This window comes from Bos indicus x Bos taurus, chromosome 23, assembly GCF_003369695.1.
Source record: "Bos indicus x Bos taurus breed Angus x Brahman F1 hybrid chromosome 23, Bos_hybrid_MaternalHap_v2.0, whole genome shotgun sequence".
NCBI lineage: Eukaryota > Metazoa > Chordata > Mammalia > Artiodactyla > Bovidae > Bos > Bos indicus x Bos taurus.
Genome location: NC_040098.1, coordinates 24,079,658 through 24,096,631, shown reverse-complemented (window position 1 = coordinate 24,096,631; position 16,974 = coordinate 24,079,658). Strand labels below are relative to the sequence as shown.

The following is a 16,974-nucleotide window of genomic DNA, read 5'->3' as shown; positions in this document are numbered from 1 at the left end:
TCAAGCAGTAAAGAATTTGCCTGCAATGCAGGAGACACGGGTTCAATCCCTGAGTCAGGAAGATCCCCTAGAGAAAGAAATGGCAACCCACTCCAGTATTCTTGCCTGGAGAATCCCATGGACAGAGGAGCCTGGCGGGCTACAGTCCATAGGGTCGTAAAAGATTTGGACACAACAGAGCATGCACACACAGTCATTCATTTACCAGTGCTAAGTACTGTGGATCTAAAGAGGAAATCCTTCAAGTACCTGCTGTATAGCACAGGGAACTATTCTCAATATTTTGTAATAACTTATAAGGGAAAAGAATCTGAAAAAGGACATATATGTATGTATAACTGAATCACTGTGCTGTACTCCTGAAACTAACATGATTGTAACTCAACTGCACTTCAACTATAAAAGTATTTACAGTAAAAAAAAAAAAAAAAAGAAGACATCCTTTCCGAATTATCCCCGGTAACTACCTGCACTCTGCTTAACCCTCTATTATAAGCTCCCTCTCTCTTGTATTTTAAATCTTTGTATGTAATTGTCTTCCATATTAGAAGTTCTTAAAGATGGGACAATTCTTTAGCCGTCTTTGTACCGCCTGCCATTAGCATGGAAAAATACAAGAAAAAATAAAATAGACTCCCAAGGTGGGTGTTGAGAAAGAAAACGTCCTTATTTTTCTGATAGGCTGTTTTCTCTAAACTAAGTATTAGAAAGGGCTTTCCTGGTGGCTCAGTCAGTAAAGAGTCTGCCAGCAATGTGGGAGACCCAGGTTCGATCCCTGGGTCGGGAAGATTCCCTGGAGAAGGAAATGGCAAACCCACTCCAGTATTCTTCCCTGGAGAATCCCATTAGAAACAGTCTAACTTCCTCCCTTTATGTTTGCTGCACTTTCACTTGACCTCAGATTCAAGGATATTATGAGAACATAAGAACAAAGAAGGGCAAAGTTATTAATTTCTTGAGCTCTCCAAGAAGGGAATCCCTATCATTTCAGAAAATCAGAGTTTTGATTTCTGTCTGAATGGTGTCTGTAGGGGTGTCTGTAGATTTTTATCAACTGTCTTCCCCTTTCCCGTAGGTGTTGTGGTGTCTGCTATGTTCTCTAAAGCAATATACACTTTGGATGGCACTCAGTAAACTACAAATAACGAATAAACCTGCCTCCTGTCATTTTGATAGAAACAAGCAGCATCCCAGGCTGTGAGTCAATCAGCAGAAGGGTCACTGCTCTGCCCACAGTTTCCCAGAGCACCCTGATATGTCAGCTACCACAGAAAACTGAAAGTAGTTATTTGGGCTTCACAAGGCCAGTTCATTTCCTAGCTCTACCTGGACATATTCAATCTGTTGAAAGTAAGCCAGAGTTCTCCAGATATCAAAGCAGCCACCCTGGAAGGTGTAATTCAAGAAGTTCGCATTGGGAAGGAGATTTTGATCAAATAAAACAGTGTAGCACAACTTGATGCTACCAGAGTTGTCTCTATGCCTGTCTAATTACACTGTCTCCTTACTTCTTTCCCAGCCGGCACTCAGCAAAAACAGTGGAAATCAGTCTCTCCCAATGGACTGCTTTCAATGTCAGATGTAATATACTTTCTTTCTAAGTCATTTTTCTCTTGAGCTGATGCTTCTGTCAAAATTAAAGTTACCACTACCAGGAAATTATGAAATAGATACCCTCCACACTAACACATTGCTACCCAGATTATCAGTAAGATAATAGATGTAGAATTCATTTAATTCACTAGTGTACAAGATAGAACTTTACATAATTCTCAGTCACTTTAAAAATGAATTAGAATTATTTTTTCTTTTAAGGGAAAAAAAGCTAATAGTCTAGGAATATCCTAGGACTGTGGCTCTTTCAAGCTGTCTATGAAAATCAACTTCAGATTTTGCAAATTATACAGATGCCTGACTCCAATCTGAGACCTGACCTATTAAATCAGATCTTTAAGAATGTACATCAGGTTTCAAGATTTTTAAAAAGCTTCAAGAGAAATTCCACTATGAAGCCACATTTAAGAGCTACATTTTTAAAGTGTAGAGTCTTTTTCCAAGGTCAGGCAACAAGCTGGACTTTACAGTCCTATTAAGATATTTTACTGAGGCTACTTTTAATAAATGCATAGTAAAAACCAAAAAATACACATTTAAATTCAGTTTACAGCAGGAAACTTAAGTTTGGATTTTAATTGGAAATGTCAATCATGTTTAAACCCTTTGTTTAAAAGAAAATTCTTTAACACATGCAAAAAAGTGAAGTTGGACACATACTGTATACAAAAATTAATTCAAAATGGATCAAAGACCTAAACATAAGGCCTAAAACTATAAAACTCTTAGAAGAAAACCTACTAGGGGGAAAGCTTCATGACACTGCAAATGGCAAGGATTCCCTGGAAATGACACCAAAATCACAGGCAATGAAAGTAAAAATAGGCAAATTGAACTACATCAAAAACTTCTGTACATCAAAGAATACCACAGAATAAAGAGGCAACCTATAGAGTGGGAGAAAATACAAATCATATGTCTAATACGGGGTTTATATACAGATTCATAAAGAACGACAACTGAACAACAAAAAGCAATCATGTTTACAAATGGCAAAGGATGTAAATAAATATCTTTCCAAAGATATCACAGAAATAGCCAACAAGCATATTAAAAGATGATTAACATCATAATCATTAAGGAAATACAAATCGAAACTTCAATGAAATATCACTTCACACTCACTAGGGTAACTACCACCCACCCCCCAAATCAAACCACGATGGTGAATAACAAGTGGGGGCCCTGTGCACTCTGGGTGGGAATGTAAAACGGTACACCCACATTAGAAAACAATATGACATTTTCTCAAAAATTAAAAATAGAAAACCACATGACATAGTGACTTTACTACTGGACATATATATAAAAAAAATTGAAAGCAGGCTCTCCAGGACATATTTGCACATGTATGTTCAGAGTAGCAGTATTCACAATAGCCAAGAACAGAGTAGCACCATTCACAATAGCCAATAAGTGGAAGAAACCCAAGTATCCACTAATGGATGAATGCATAAACAAAATGTGGTTTATGCATACAGAAGAATACCACTTAGTCTTAAAGGGAAGGAAATTTAACATGTGCTACAACATACATGAACCTTGAGGATATTATGCAAAGTGGAATAAGCCAGTCACAAAAAGACAAATACTTATCAATTTACTTATACAAAGTATTTAGTCAAATTCATAGAGACAGAAAGTAGAATGGTGGTTGTCAGGGGTTGGGAGGAAGGGGAAATTTGTTGTTTAATGATTATAGGGTTTCAGATTTGCAAAATGAAAAAGTCTGGGAGATTGTTTGCCTAAAAATGTGACTATACTGAATACTACTGTATTAGAAATCATTAAGATGGTAAATTTTGTGTTGCATGTTTTTTTTTTTAACCACATTTTTTAAAATGATATAATTTAGGAAATTTGCTATAGGGTAAATTTTGGTTAAGTGATATCTAGTGTCATACTATCTGCCATTATGAAATCCAGAAGATTTCATCTAAATAAATAATCTGGGATGTAGTTAAAGCAAAATAAATGAAAAAATCTGACAAACATTAAAAACGTATAGTAAATGAGAGTTAAAACTTTCTGATGGCAAACTCCTCAGCATATAAATAACAACACCAAAATTTTATACGTGATACTTTTATAAGTAGATATACCAGGTAATGTTGAATGTTTTAAGACATGGTTATACATTTCAAATTGCTGTGATTGAGAATCTGCAGCCATACATCCTCTCGAGAGTTTTACACCCAAAATGTAATCTCTCCCTTTTTTCTTTAAACTGAGAATAAGGAGGGGGTAATTTACCATACATTTAGCTCTTCTTCGGGAAACATCAGATTAGTTTCTCTGGGTAATTCTAGACTAGATTGTTATCATATTCTGCATGGGTAGGAACCAAATAGCATATTAAACACACTAGAAAACATTCAGCCCAAGTGTAGCAATGAACATTTTCTCTAAAGAGTCCTGAGACATTAAGCTGCCAGTGACTAAAAATTATTAACAAATCAGCGGATTGTGCCTATGCTAAACAAACAAATGGTTGCTGATAGTCAATTTACACATTGATATGTAGTCTGTTTTGAGCCTGGTAAAGGACAGACCACTGTCCAAAAAAGCTGCAACATCTGTGATTGGAAATGACCTAGTACACATGACAGAGAGCCCCAGTTCTCTGTATTTGAACAGTGAATTCCTTCTTAGAGTAAATTCGTAACTCAACAAACTTCCTTAAATCCAGAATTAAACTTGTATAAAAATTATTAAGTTTTTAATTGAACTTCTGTTGAAATTATCTTTTTAGTATGTACATAAATAAAAATATGGAAAATATTTGTACAGATATGATAGTAGAAACCTTTAAACTTGGATCAGTGGTGCAGTAAACAGTGTATTATTTATCAAATGCTTACTCTATGCTCATTTTCTCACTTTAGCCCACTGCCACTATATAATGGCAGGGTTCTTATTCCATCTAAAGCTAGAGAAAGATAAGCTTGAGAAGAATACATACATTGCCCTAGATAACCCAGATCAAATGTACTAGGGGTCTGGATTTGAAGACAAGTTCTCTTGACTCCCAAACCTTTTGCTCTTACCTCTGGGTACTATACTTTCTCCAATTTTAGCACATTCACCTTCACTAATACAATTGAATGGTAGGAGAAAAGTCCTGGGAACATATACTATATTTGATTCATTTTTAGAAGATAAATTCTAAGTTTAGTTTTCAGAGATGTGTCTGTTACATCTTGAGGAGCATTGTGATGCATGAAAAATATATTCTTTTTTGACAATCTCTAAATTGCTATGGTTTTTCCAGTGGTCATGTATGGATGTGAAAGTTGGACTGTGAAGAAAGCTGAGTGCCAAAGAATTGATGCTTTTGAACTGTGGTGTTGGAGAAGACTCTTGAGAGTCCCTTGGACTGCAAGGAGATCCAACCAGTCCATTCTAAAGGAGATCAGTCCCGGGTGTTCTTTGGAAGGACTGATGCTAAAGCTGAAACTCTAATACTTTGGTCACCTCATGCGAAGAGTTGACTCATTGGAAAAGACTCTGATGCTGGGATGGATTGGGGGCAGGAGGAGAAAGGGACGACAGGGTATGAGATGGCTGGATGGCATCACCGACTCAATGGACATGAGTTTGGGTGAACTCTGGGAGTTGGTGATGGACAGGGAGGCCTGGTGTGCTGCAATTCATGAGGTCGCAAAGAGTTGGACACGACTGAGCGACTGAACTGAACTGAACTGAAATTGCATATAAAATTCCAATTTATTAAATACCCACTACTTTATATAATGTAATATCCTCTTCAAAGGCATTATAGTCATCGAGAGGTATCAAAAACTTTTTAAAGTTTAATTTATGTTAGTCTTTCCTTAGCGTTGCTTTTTTAAAAAACTAAATGATAGTAATAAAAAAAGAGGATAAATATTTTAATTGGTGAGAAATACCATGTTGGCATTAGAATTCTAGAGTTTTACAATTGGAAGTCACCTGAAAAATTATCACAATCTTTTTCACATTGCATTCAGGGTATAAATTAATCAGGAAAAACAGTCTATTCTCTTCCAAAGTATCTCAGAAAATTAAAGATATGCTTTCAATAATCCTGGGTTCTTTACAAGTATCCGGGTTCTTTAAAATATGTTTTTGTGGTCTAACTTAAGAACCATTAACTGAGGTGTACAATTTCTAACTGCAGAGAAATAATTAACATAGTCCTGGAAAAATCAGTCTATGATAGCCTACTAATTTCATCTGTCCATTCAACAATTTATTTAATCAAGATAAAGAACTGCTTAAAGGATTTCAGTATCCTAATCTGAAAGTGTTATTGTCTGAAATAACAGTGCTCACTCTCAAAGTCACAAACTCTTGGAAATCACACAAAAATATAAATTTTCTGATCCAAAGTGCTTTATGCTTTATTTATCTTTACAATTTGATCTCAGATGCTTGGAATTTCAAAAAATTCAGGCAACATCATACAAATATATATGTTATCTCTAAATGGAACTGTGGCAGGACTACAAACATGCCTAAGTTAGTAAAGACTGTTTTAACAATGGAAAAGAGAGTCAACAGAGGGGAGAATGGGGGAAAGGGATAGTTAGGGAATTGGGGATGGACATGTACACACTGCTATATTTAAAATGGATAACTAACAAGGACCTGCTGTATATAGCACATGGAACTCTGCTCAGTGTTATGCGGCAGCTTGGATGAGAGGGGATTTAGGGGAGAATAGATACGTGTATACGCATGGCTGAGTCCCTTCACTGCGCACCTGAAACTCTCCCAACATTATTAATCAGCTATCCCCCAATACAAAGAAAAAGTTTTTTTAAAAAGGGGAATCCAACCAAATTGGAAAACCAGTCTTACCTGAAATGTGTTAAGTGTCTCTGAATGTCAAGGTCTAGAATTGGAGTGGGTCTGGAGGATCCCAGCGGTGATCTATCTTGGCTCAAGAGGTCTTGAAATTCTTTACAAATTTGTCTAAAATGAAAGACTCAAAATTAAGGTTGAACTCTTTAAACAGGGTTTTAATTTCATTGCATGATATCTTTTCAAAAGTTTGTTTTCTCTTTTAAAAGAAGGCTTGATAAAATTTCACAAAACAACCTCTGAAGTTCCATCTACAACACACAGGTGAGGAGGGACGAATTGACAGAATAACACTGAAACATATCCATTAACATATATTAAAAAGACAGCCAGTTGGAATTTGCTATAATGATGCAGGGAGTTCAAACCCAGCACTCTGTAACAACCTAGAGGGGTGGGATGGGGTGGGAGGTGAGAGGAGGTTCAACAGGGAGGGGACATATGCATGCATATGGCTGATTCATCTTAATGTTTGGCAGAAAATAACATAATATTGTAAAGCAATTATTCTCCTATTAAAAAGAAACATAAAAAAACATACAGATGAGGTTCACAATGGCAACTATGTCTCAAGTACTATAAGATGATTATTTAAATATATTAAAAAATTTAAATGGAGGTTAAAACATTGCTTTAGTTCTTGTATTAGGATATTTGAATATTTTTGATAATTGAATAAACTAATTTATAAGTTGGCAAATCAACTGCCATGCTGTTTAAACAATAGAATCAGTTACAATAAAGTTAAAGCTGAGGAAGAAATGAGGAAAAAGCAAGTATGGAAAAATTTAGCTTATGCTAAGCAATTCAAGTACATCACACATGAAGCTGTATCCGGAGAAGTTTCAGAATTTCAACCTTGATGTTTGATTCTTCTTCTTAACTCACTGACTTAGGAGAGCCTCCAGACTTAAAAACAGATGACAACTTTGTAGATTTCCTTTAGGCAATTATTATATCTTATTATGACAGTTACTGAGTTATTATTTTTATGCTTGATTTCATTCTTATTTAGATTGTTATTTATGAAGCTACAGTAAGAAATGTTCTTATTTTTTAAGCAAAATGTCACATTATGAATTATGTAATGCACAAGATGATCTTTGGTGAATCATAAATTCTAACTTTATCACTTACGTCATTGTCCTTAAGGACATAACTTTTTAGCTGATGTCTGAATTTAAAGTTCTGTTTTTCCTTTGACCATCAATGTTACGCTATCAATTAAAACTCCCTAGCTTTACCCTAACACAGATTAGTGTTAATCATACTGAATTCTAAATTCAATGAAGAGGTTTACTCATGTTTTTCAAAAATCAAATAAATATTTTGTCGGGTACATTTTTCGATTCCCAAAACTGTCTAACTCATTTCTATTCCTCTCTTTAAATAATTGTCTAATTAATCAAAATATTTCGTTAATCAACAAAGCCCTGGGAACTATGAGGAGTTAGGAGGCTAATGGCATTTAACAAGCCCTTCGTACAATTGTATATTTGGCAATATAATTAAATAGAACAGAATCTGTTATTCATAGAGGTTAAAAAAAAATATGCAGCCCAATGTGCCAAGGCAGATCAGTAATTGGGTCTCTCATCTAAAGAATTTTGAATTTTGTATATATTTTGGATACAGTTGTCACAGTCTTGTGAACAAAGGTGAACTAATCAGAATGTAATGAATATCCATATAGACTACTTCATTTCAACTTTGAACATTTTATTTGAAAACAGCCAGTGCTTTACTGCTGGAAAAATTAGAAACTACTCAGAACACATGTTGGATGCACTAATATGTTACAGAAAGGCATTAATTCCCAAACTCTCCTTACTTCATCTACTTATATTAATGACTACTTGTATTTAGTACATTTGCTATGACTGCATAGTCTCTGGTTCTTCAATCCTTCATATGGTCTAAAAAAAGATGGAATGGATATATAAAACCACAAAGATAAATTATTTTGTCTCTCTTAATTTTTAGATGTTTATAGCCTATCTACTCTTGTATAAAATAAGGTAATTTTAATTAGTGAATTCAATTCTTGCTTGGGCAGAGGGATCAAAAAGAATTACATGTTCTTGAAATATTTTTTGAAATCAAAGTTCAAAATATCACCTAAAATAATATATACTACTTAGATCCCAGGTAACAGGGAAATACTACTCCTTATTGAATCCACTACTGTAAGACAGATGTTTCTGTATAACTTTGACAAATATGAAAATACTGATGCTTCCCTTACTTCTCCTAACTTCTTCTAATGTTTACTTCTATGAAAACAAAATCTCAGCATCCATTTGAATGCACTGGCTTCCAAACACTCAGAGTGATGGGAATTCTTAAGAAAATGGAACTTGTGTTTGGAATGGTAGCGCTGCTGTGGATGGTAGGAGTGGACACTTATAAAGACATTTCTGGAGGAAGGAGGACAAGAAGGATTTCTCTGGATCAGGGAGTGAAATTCTTGGAATATGCATGGTAAAACCACAATCAAGTGATTTTGAGGTATAAAATATGAAGGTGTTTTACTTTGGGTAATTAGTATTGGGCGATAATAGTATCATTCAGAGGTTATCACATGGCTGCACATATTGGGAAATCTGTAAAATCCTGCCAGTTACAATGCTTTGGGAACACCTAGAAGATGGGACCTAACTTGTAGCACTATATGTTTCTCTTAATCTGTAACAAATTGTTAGAGTCTCCTGAGATTATATTAAGAATAGAAATGAACAAATGACATGTGTTGGGTTGGCCACAAAGTTCATTCAGGGTTTTTGTAGCAACATTCAGTTCCTTCTGGAAAACCTGAAATATGGTGGATAAAGTCCCCTCTGAGTCCAAAACTGTTAGAAGAGGGAAAGAGTAGAAACAAGGCAGAAGTGAAGACGCCCAGGGAGATAACAGCACAAAAAAATCGAGGTTTAGGTCTTTTCACTAACAAGTATTCAGGAACTTCCCCGCCACAAAGCTCATCTCAAAATTTTAAGTCCAAATGCTACATCCCTCACAACGTTCTTTCTCTAACTCTTGGTCTTCATTCTCTTTCTGCTATTCCTTTCCCCTTTATCTCCTTGTTTTGTCTTTTCTTTTGCCCTACCTTATGTTTCCCTTCTCTCTGGGGGCAAGATGAGAGAGCTATCTAGTACTCTCAGAAAAGCAATGAGTAAATACATCTGAAACCCAAGCAGTGACAGCCATGAGCAGCACAAACACCAAATGAGGGGTTTGCATTTCTTGGGCAAGCCTGTTGGGTATCCCATATAAAACCTTAAATTTTAAAAAAGACCTAACTTTCATTGGATGGGGTAGAAGGAGGAATATTTAGTTTTTGTTTTATGCATTTTGAGACCATTTACATTTTAGCCAACACATCATAAGGTCATTTTTTGAAACAATGTTTCCAACGCTATCTACCATATACTTTCTCTTTAGAAGTTTCCCCCAAATAAGAAACTAATTTATACCATCTTTCTAAATTCCATATATATGTGTTAGTATACTGTATTGGTGTTTTTCTTTCTGGCTTACACTGGGACGACCCAGAGGGATGTTACGGGGAGGGAGGAGGGAGGAGGGTTCAGGATGGGGAAAACGTGTGTACCTGTGGCGGATTCATATTGATATATGGCAAAACCAATACAATATTGTAAAGTTATAAAATAAAATAATTAAAAAAAAGAAACTAATTTATACATGATAAGTTAATCAGCTGGAACTATTAGTTCTAAAATCTGAACACAGAGTTAGGAAATTAAACAAGACTATTAAGGGTCTATATTTAGCAATAACTTATTTTAGTAAAGAGAAGAGAGCAAGAATTAGCTACCACTTGAAAGATTTTGGTCTAAAAATCTGAATGTGACTTGAGCAGTACTTAAGTACTTAAGCAGTACTTCTACTGGGTTTTCACACAATAAATGGTAGTTCTTCCTTTAATTATCAAAAAGTTTTCAAGTTTGAGGGAATATGGAATCATCTTATGCAAGCTTCTTCCTTTCTGCATCATTTCTCTCATTATCTTAATTCATATTTTAATTGAGCTTTTTACAATTTGCAGAAGTTCACATAGATTCTATCCTTTTCTTTTTGACAATATCACATGAAAGCTGGGACAGTACACAGATCATTTGCTTAATCACATACAGGAAAAAAATGAGGGCACTGACGCCAATCCTGGATCCTAGAGGTCTCCCTGTTACGTCTCATGTATCTGGGTCCTCAATTTTTGTCACACTCCCTGAACACTTCTAGTGTCTCAGATCTTTATCCCCATTTACTATGGCACAGTGAGTGGCTTAGACCAAATTACACGTTTAATACCAACTAACTGGCATATCTGCCTAGAACTTATATCTTCTAAACACATTTTTCTCCTAAGAGTTCCTGTTATTCTGAAGAGGTTTTCTAAGAACTTTCATCAGGGTCAATGGTAGCTCCATCACTAATACAATTGGCAAATCTTGCTACGGGTACCATGTTGAGGAGGTCCTTGTTTAATACATCTAGCTGCTGGTGTGGGAGATCCTCTTGTTTTAGAGAATGGGTGTTTTCTAGACTGTTTTCCCTCATTCAAAGAAAATGAAAAAACAGGATGAAGGCACACAGAGGCTTCCCCATTCTGCTTACTTGGTGGCTAGGATCATCTTTTTTCTTGCTGTCTGTTCTTTCTGTTCCATATGTTGTCTGGCAAGATGTTCTCCTACTGCTTTGGCTGGAAACTCTGTTTCACAAGTGTAGCCAAAATCTCGAGCCAAGTGTAATGCCTCCCCTGTTGGCAGACAGTAAAAGTCAGTTTCTCACTGATGTCCACACTCAACAAGAGGAACACCTTCTCTTTCCTCAAGCCTCATTTCTGGCTGTGGGTCAAATGGATCATTTTTCCCATTCATTGTAAACAATCCAAGAGGAAAGGAGCTTTGAGGGGGGTGGGGGCAGTGAAGAAACAGAAGTTACTTACCTGGCAGGGGTATGTTGAAAATTGTAGGAAGAAAACCGGAACCACCGTCAAGCAGTTCTGACTCCCCACAAGGCTCTGACCATTAGACCAAACGGACATCAGAGATCCTACATCTTAATGCCCTGGGCAAAAAGCTCTATGGGCATGTCATTTTGTTGCTGCTCGACCTATAACTTATTCTCAATGTAACTGAAATATTCATATATTTTTTCCATGATATCTTCCCTTGTGGCTTCCATAATAGCTTCCTTGTGGCTCAGCTGGTAAAGAATCCGCCTGCAATGTGGAGGACCTGGGTTTGCTCCCTGGGTTGGGAAGATCCCCTGGAGAAGGGAAAGGCTACCCACTCCAGTATTCTGGCCTGGAGAATTCCATGGAATTCCATGGGGTCGCAAAGAGACACGATTGAATAACTTTCACTGTCACTTCACTGCCTTTTCCATGAGACCTATCAAAACATTGACAAATGGTCCACATAATTTTTCAAAGAAGTTGGAACACTTTGGAAAGGCAAATAATCGAATTATGTCAATTTCATAACATTATGTTGCTAAAGAAAGCATACTGCATTATTATAGTACTAGCAGCGTCAGGCTTTATGGTGAGCCTCAGTACCTTTTAGCACTATGTACAGTGCTTCTTCAGTACATTATTAAAAATAATAATATTTTAAAGTATAGTATAATGATTAATAATGTTTGTTCTTTCATATAATCTAAACCCTGAGCAAACTTTTAAGACAAAGGGTAAAACGACTTATCGGCAAAGTAAGATTTGGCCATGGATGTCAGTTTGGAAAACAACAGTATTTTAAAAACTCAATCAAACCAATTCTTACTTGACCATTAAAACTTAAAAAAAGCAAGGTCTTGCTACGTATGTACTAAGCACCTATTTTGCTCAAGGTGCAATGCTAGGTAGGAGTAAAGGGGGATAAAAGGACACCAAAGATTGTCCCTGTTTCTGGGAAGATGACAATCATATCAATGATAGTAGTCACAGCAGCAATAAACCCAGAAAACACCTTAGTAGCACTTCATAAATTATACTGCATCTATGTAAGCATTATCTATAATCTGTACATGTTCATTAACATTATACTAATATTGTATATAATGAATGTTATCATATTGTATTACAAGTATCAAGTGACTATTAGAGATAAAAGATTTTCAGAGGAGGAGAAGGTGGTACTCATGGAAAGGTGACCAAACAGTCAATCAAAGTTTGCCATGAAGAAATTAAAAAATAGTCAGGTTTGATGTGTCAAACCTCATGTCACTTGTTTGGTGATTGGCCAAAGCAATGTATTTGATTCTGTTTTATATTCATAGAATAAAGAATAGTCAATAAATCAATACCAGAGAGAAATAAAAATGATTAATATTACTACAGAGAAGGAAAAGTTTATAGATAAATACACATAATAGGCTAACTAATTTCAATGAAATGTCCCTTAGTAAAGATACTATTTTTTTTCCTCTAGAAAAAAAGAAAAATATTAATCTTTCAGATTGGGAAGCTCATATTTATAAAAATGACACCAAAATTATCAACAACAGAAAACAGGAAAATAGTTTAGGATAGTATAGAGCTGAAAAAATATAATCCTGAGAGTACTTTTCCCTTAAATTTTTCTTAGATACATTTTTTTTTCCCTTAGGATCTTTAGTTGTAAAAAATGTAAATAATAATGTTCAATATTTGTTTGTGGGATTTTTTTTTCCCTAAAAGCTTCTATCTCAAAGGTTTTTCCTATCTGCCTTAAGAAGAAAAAGGAACAAGATGAAGGGTTCTTTAATGATGGTTTAGTTATGTGATTTACGCCCACAGAGCTAATGGAAATTGGTAGGGTTCCTGCTCTTGTTTATTTCACAGAAAGGCACACTTAGCCTATGGAAAGCTCCACTGTCACTGTGCAGGTATTAGTTAATACCCTGATTTGAAGTTTCAATGTGTACAAATATTAACCATACATCAAAATCAGACTTCCATTTATACAAGTGTGTTTAAATTTTATTTATGCTACTATGAGACAGGAATGTTGCAATTCATCCTTTTCATTCATTTCCTGAGTCTTTAACAATTTTTTTCATTCCCCAAACCTGAAAAGCCCTGTTCTAGGCCTTGGAAGAGTCTAATTTAATATAAAAATATGATAATGTGGTAAAATGCTAGATCAGATAATGCTTTGTGAATGATCCAGTCATAATTCTCCCCTTAGTCTGTTTCAAAGCAGCAGCAGGTCTTAAGACTTTTATATTCATGTGATAGAAAACATCATTTTTCCTCCATTCAAAATAGATGACAAAATGGATAAAAAAGGTCTCTATATTGACTAGTCTGAGTAGTGCTAATTATTGGAAAGTCACACTTTTGGATAAAGCTGCAAGGTATGAGTAATATTTTAAAAGTGCTTATCACAGGAGTTGATCACCCTAACCAAGTAGGAAAGAAAATGTGTGCTTATTTGACAGAAGGCACAAAGGTTTTTGTTTTTTTTTTAAGGGACATTGTAGGGACGTCCCTGGAGGTCCAGTGGTTAAGACCTTGTTTTCCAATGCAAGGGGTGCAAGTTCGATCCCTGGTAGGGGAGCTAGGATCCCACACGCCTCGTGACCAAAAAACCAAATGCAAAAGGAGCAATATTGTAACAAATTCAATAAAGACTTTAAAAATAGCCCACATTAAAAAAAATCTTTTAAAAAAAGGACATTGTAATGCCATGTAGGATGATGACTTTTGCTAAGAAAATGACAGAAGGGAGATAATTTAAGAAGTTTCAAATGTGAGGTAAAAAATCTTAAAGCTTGACTCAACAAAGAATGGCTATAGCACCTGACCAGAGAACAAACTCATGTGACCTTAGGACTCAGAAGTATTTTGCAACTAACACAAACACCTTTTATAACTTCATCCTTGTACAGCAAGTTGAATTATTTAAATTGATATGTCTTCATATTGCAATATTCACACAGAAATTGATATTTAAATAAAAATTCAAGAGACTATTATAGATATACACACACACATATATATGGATATATGTACATTTTTCCCCTCTACTGTTTTTGCAATAGGAGGAGGAGTGAAACATACATACAGGGGAATGGCAGCATGCCTCTTAAATTTTATGCTAAAACCTGATTCTTGGGGATCTGGGTCATTTTAATGCAAAGCTCTCACCGTGCGGAAGTTTTAAAAACAGTTTGGATGGAACAGCTGCTATTTACATTTGCACTGACAGCCAGATCCTTTCTTCCCTTAGCTCTGTTTACTGCTTTCTCCTGCTTGCGAGGTAACATTGTTACTGGATGTAGAGCGGTCCTACATCAAAAGAAGTGGCAAGTGAAGACACTCTGATGTGTAGTTAAAAGGTGTAGACTGTGCCACAAAGCTTTGGGTGTGAAAACCCAAGAATGAATAACTAAATGGGTCCGTGAATTAAAAGCCACACGATATTCAGGAACAATGACAAATCCATAGTTCAATCCTGTACCACAGGCATCATAGAGTCAACAGGTTTAAGAAAAATGAAATAGGGGGAGCAGAAAAGCATGTGAATAAGAAGTTGCGGGATTCAACTGATTGGTAACAATAAAACTCTACAAGCGTCTCTGTCTCTGTCGGGGGACAAAGTACCCATGTGAATAAGTAGGTGCAGTAAGCTGGGGTGACAGAGTGATCCCTGAAGGGCTATATCCCATACAGCAAACATGGCTGCTGTTGCCTCATTTCTGGGCATGACGAGGTGGGCTGCCCCCTGGTGGCTGTTTTCCAAAGTGGATTTAATCTCTTCCTTTATTTCAATGCATTGTGCTACCTGACAAACCAATGCTAGCCCACCCCCACTTTTTTACACCACCGAAGCAACACAGTAACTTTGGCAAACACCTCCATTGTTATTTCATGCCATTGCAAGAATTACTATTTCAGAGGTAGGTTACATGGGGATAGTAAGAGAGCTTAGAGTATTCTCAGTGCAAGGCTTTAGGCTCTCTAGGCCAAGGAGTGCCATCCTCCCCTTCCAAAAAAGGGGAAACCACTCAGGGTTTTCGATTTTTCAGCAGGAACAGCAGCAGTTGATGACCCATGTTGAGGATCTCTCTCCAAAAGTTGGTACACACAAAGTTACAGAATACGGGAAGAACATAAAGAGAGAATTTGCTCCCTGGTTTCAGGGCATTCATTTTTCACACTGTAAGGCAAAAAGGAAAAAAAAAAACTAAAGGGTAAATATTAGGAAAAATGTAAATGGCAATTATTGATGCAGCCCAGAAATGGACAGTTAATGGAAAAATGTTTTCTGAAGAAAGTGAATTGCTCATTTTCCTGACATTCTGGGTTTCCCCATTATTTTACCTGAAGTAGATCTAAATGCATCGTTTTCAAAGATTTTTAAAAATTGGAGTATAGCTGCTTTAGAGTCTTGTGTCAGTTTCTCCTGTACAACAAACATGAAATCAGCCACATGTGTACATATATTCTTTCCTTCGCATCTAAATACAGTTTTAAAATAGAAATGAACACATCTGATTTCAACCTTTTATCCAGTCATTAAGGATTTTTTTCTTCCTTTAAAATTACTGTATTTTAGAGGTAAATATATTTTAGACAACTATCAATAAATATATAAAACTAGTTTGTACAAAAGATACTTCTACATTATTATTCACTGGATAATTCTCACCAAATGTTGCTAACTGCATTGCCTTAGAAACTATTTAGGTTTAACTTCTTACTGTAATACTCAATAGTATTCAATGGACGCAATAATTCATATGTGTTAAATTCTACTCACTTATCTGTGATTTCAATTTTAGTTACATGTGTGGAAAATAATACATTCAAACCTATCTCTGGGATTATTCCAAGAAGTACCTATTGGAAAGCAAATTTGAGAATATTTTCAAATCTGGATAAGATATTATATTAAATAAGTTATCTTATAACATCAAGCTGCAGTAAATTCTAAAGCTGAAGAACAGGTTTAATGTATCGTTAAGGCATCCAGAAAGATTCTAATAGGAGTGCATTCTGTAACACTATATATCATACAACCTGGGTTATAGATAAGGGTCTTATAAGATGGTAGTTTCTCTATTTAATGATGATTTTGTTTCAATACCAATACCTTGTTTTCAAAGTGATAGTTTTATTCCCCATTCCATGCCCTGTACTTAGTACAGTATTTGATTCATAATAGGTACTTAGTAAACATTTCTTAAATGGAAAAGCTTTCAAATATTTTATTGGCAAATTATAAAAGTCTTGAGAGGTACCCCTTACAAAGAATATAAATGAAAAACTAGAGCAAAAGAGAATTGCTAGAAAGAATGAAATAAAAAAAAACACTGAGTATATCACTGTATCAGTGAAGCCATTTAATAAAATAGGTAAATTTAAAGGTAGTGTTTTTCAACCCTTGCTATTCCCACAACCGGGGAGTCTGTTTAATATGCGTATATACAAGTGTGCATACACACACTCACACACACTCACACATACACACATCAGGGTTTCATCCTTCATCATTTAATCTCTGGAGCCAG

At 35.6% G+C, this 16,974-nt stretch overlaps 1 protein-coding gene across 1 annotated transcript in view; it reads right to left on the bottom strand.

Annotated features, from left to right (window-relative positions):
- Window positions 1-16,974, bottom strand: part of TFAP2D (transcription factor AP-2 delta) — a 62,022-nt gene that overhangs the window by 16,963 nt on the left and 28,085 nt on the right. Inside the window, exons 6-7 of the mRNA XM_027525088.1 lie at window positions 11,092-11,233; window positions 6,457-6,570 (exon numbers count right to left, since the gene is read on the bottom strand). Of these exons, the coding sequence (XP_027380889.1) occupies window positions 6,457-6,570; window positions 11,092-11,233 (256 nt within the window). The remainder of the gene's footprint in view (window positions 1-6,456; window positions 6,571-11,091; window positions 11,234-16,974) is intronic.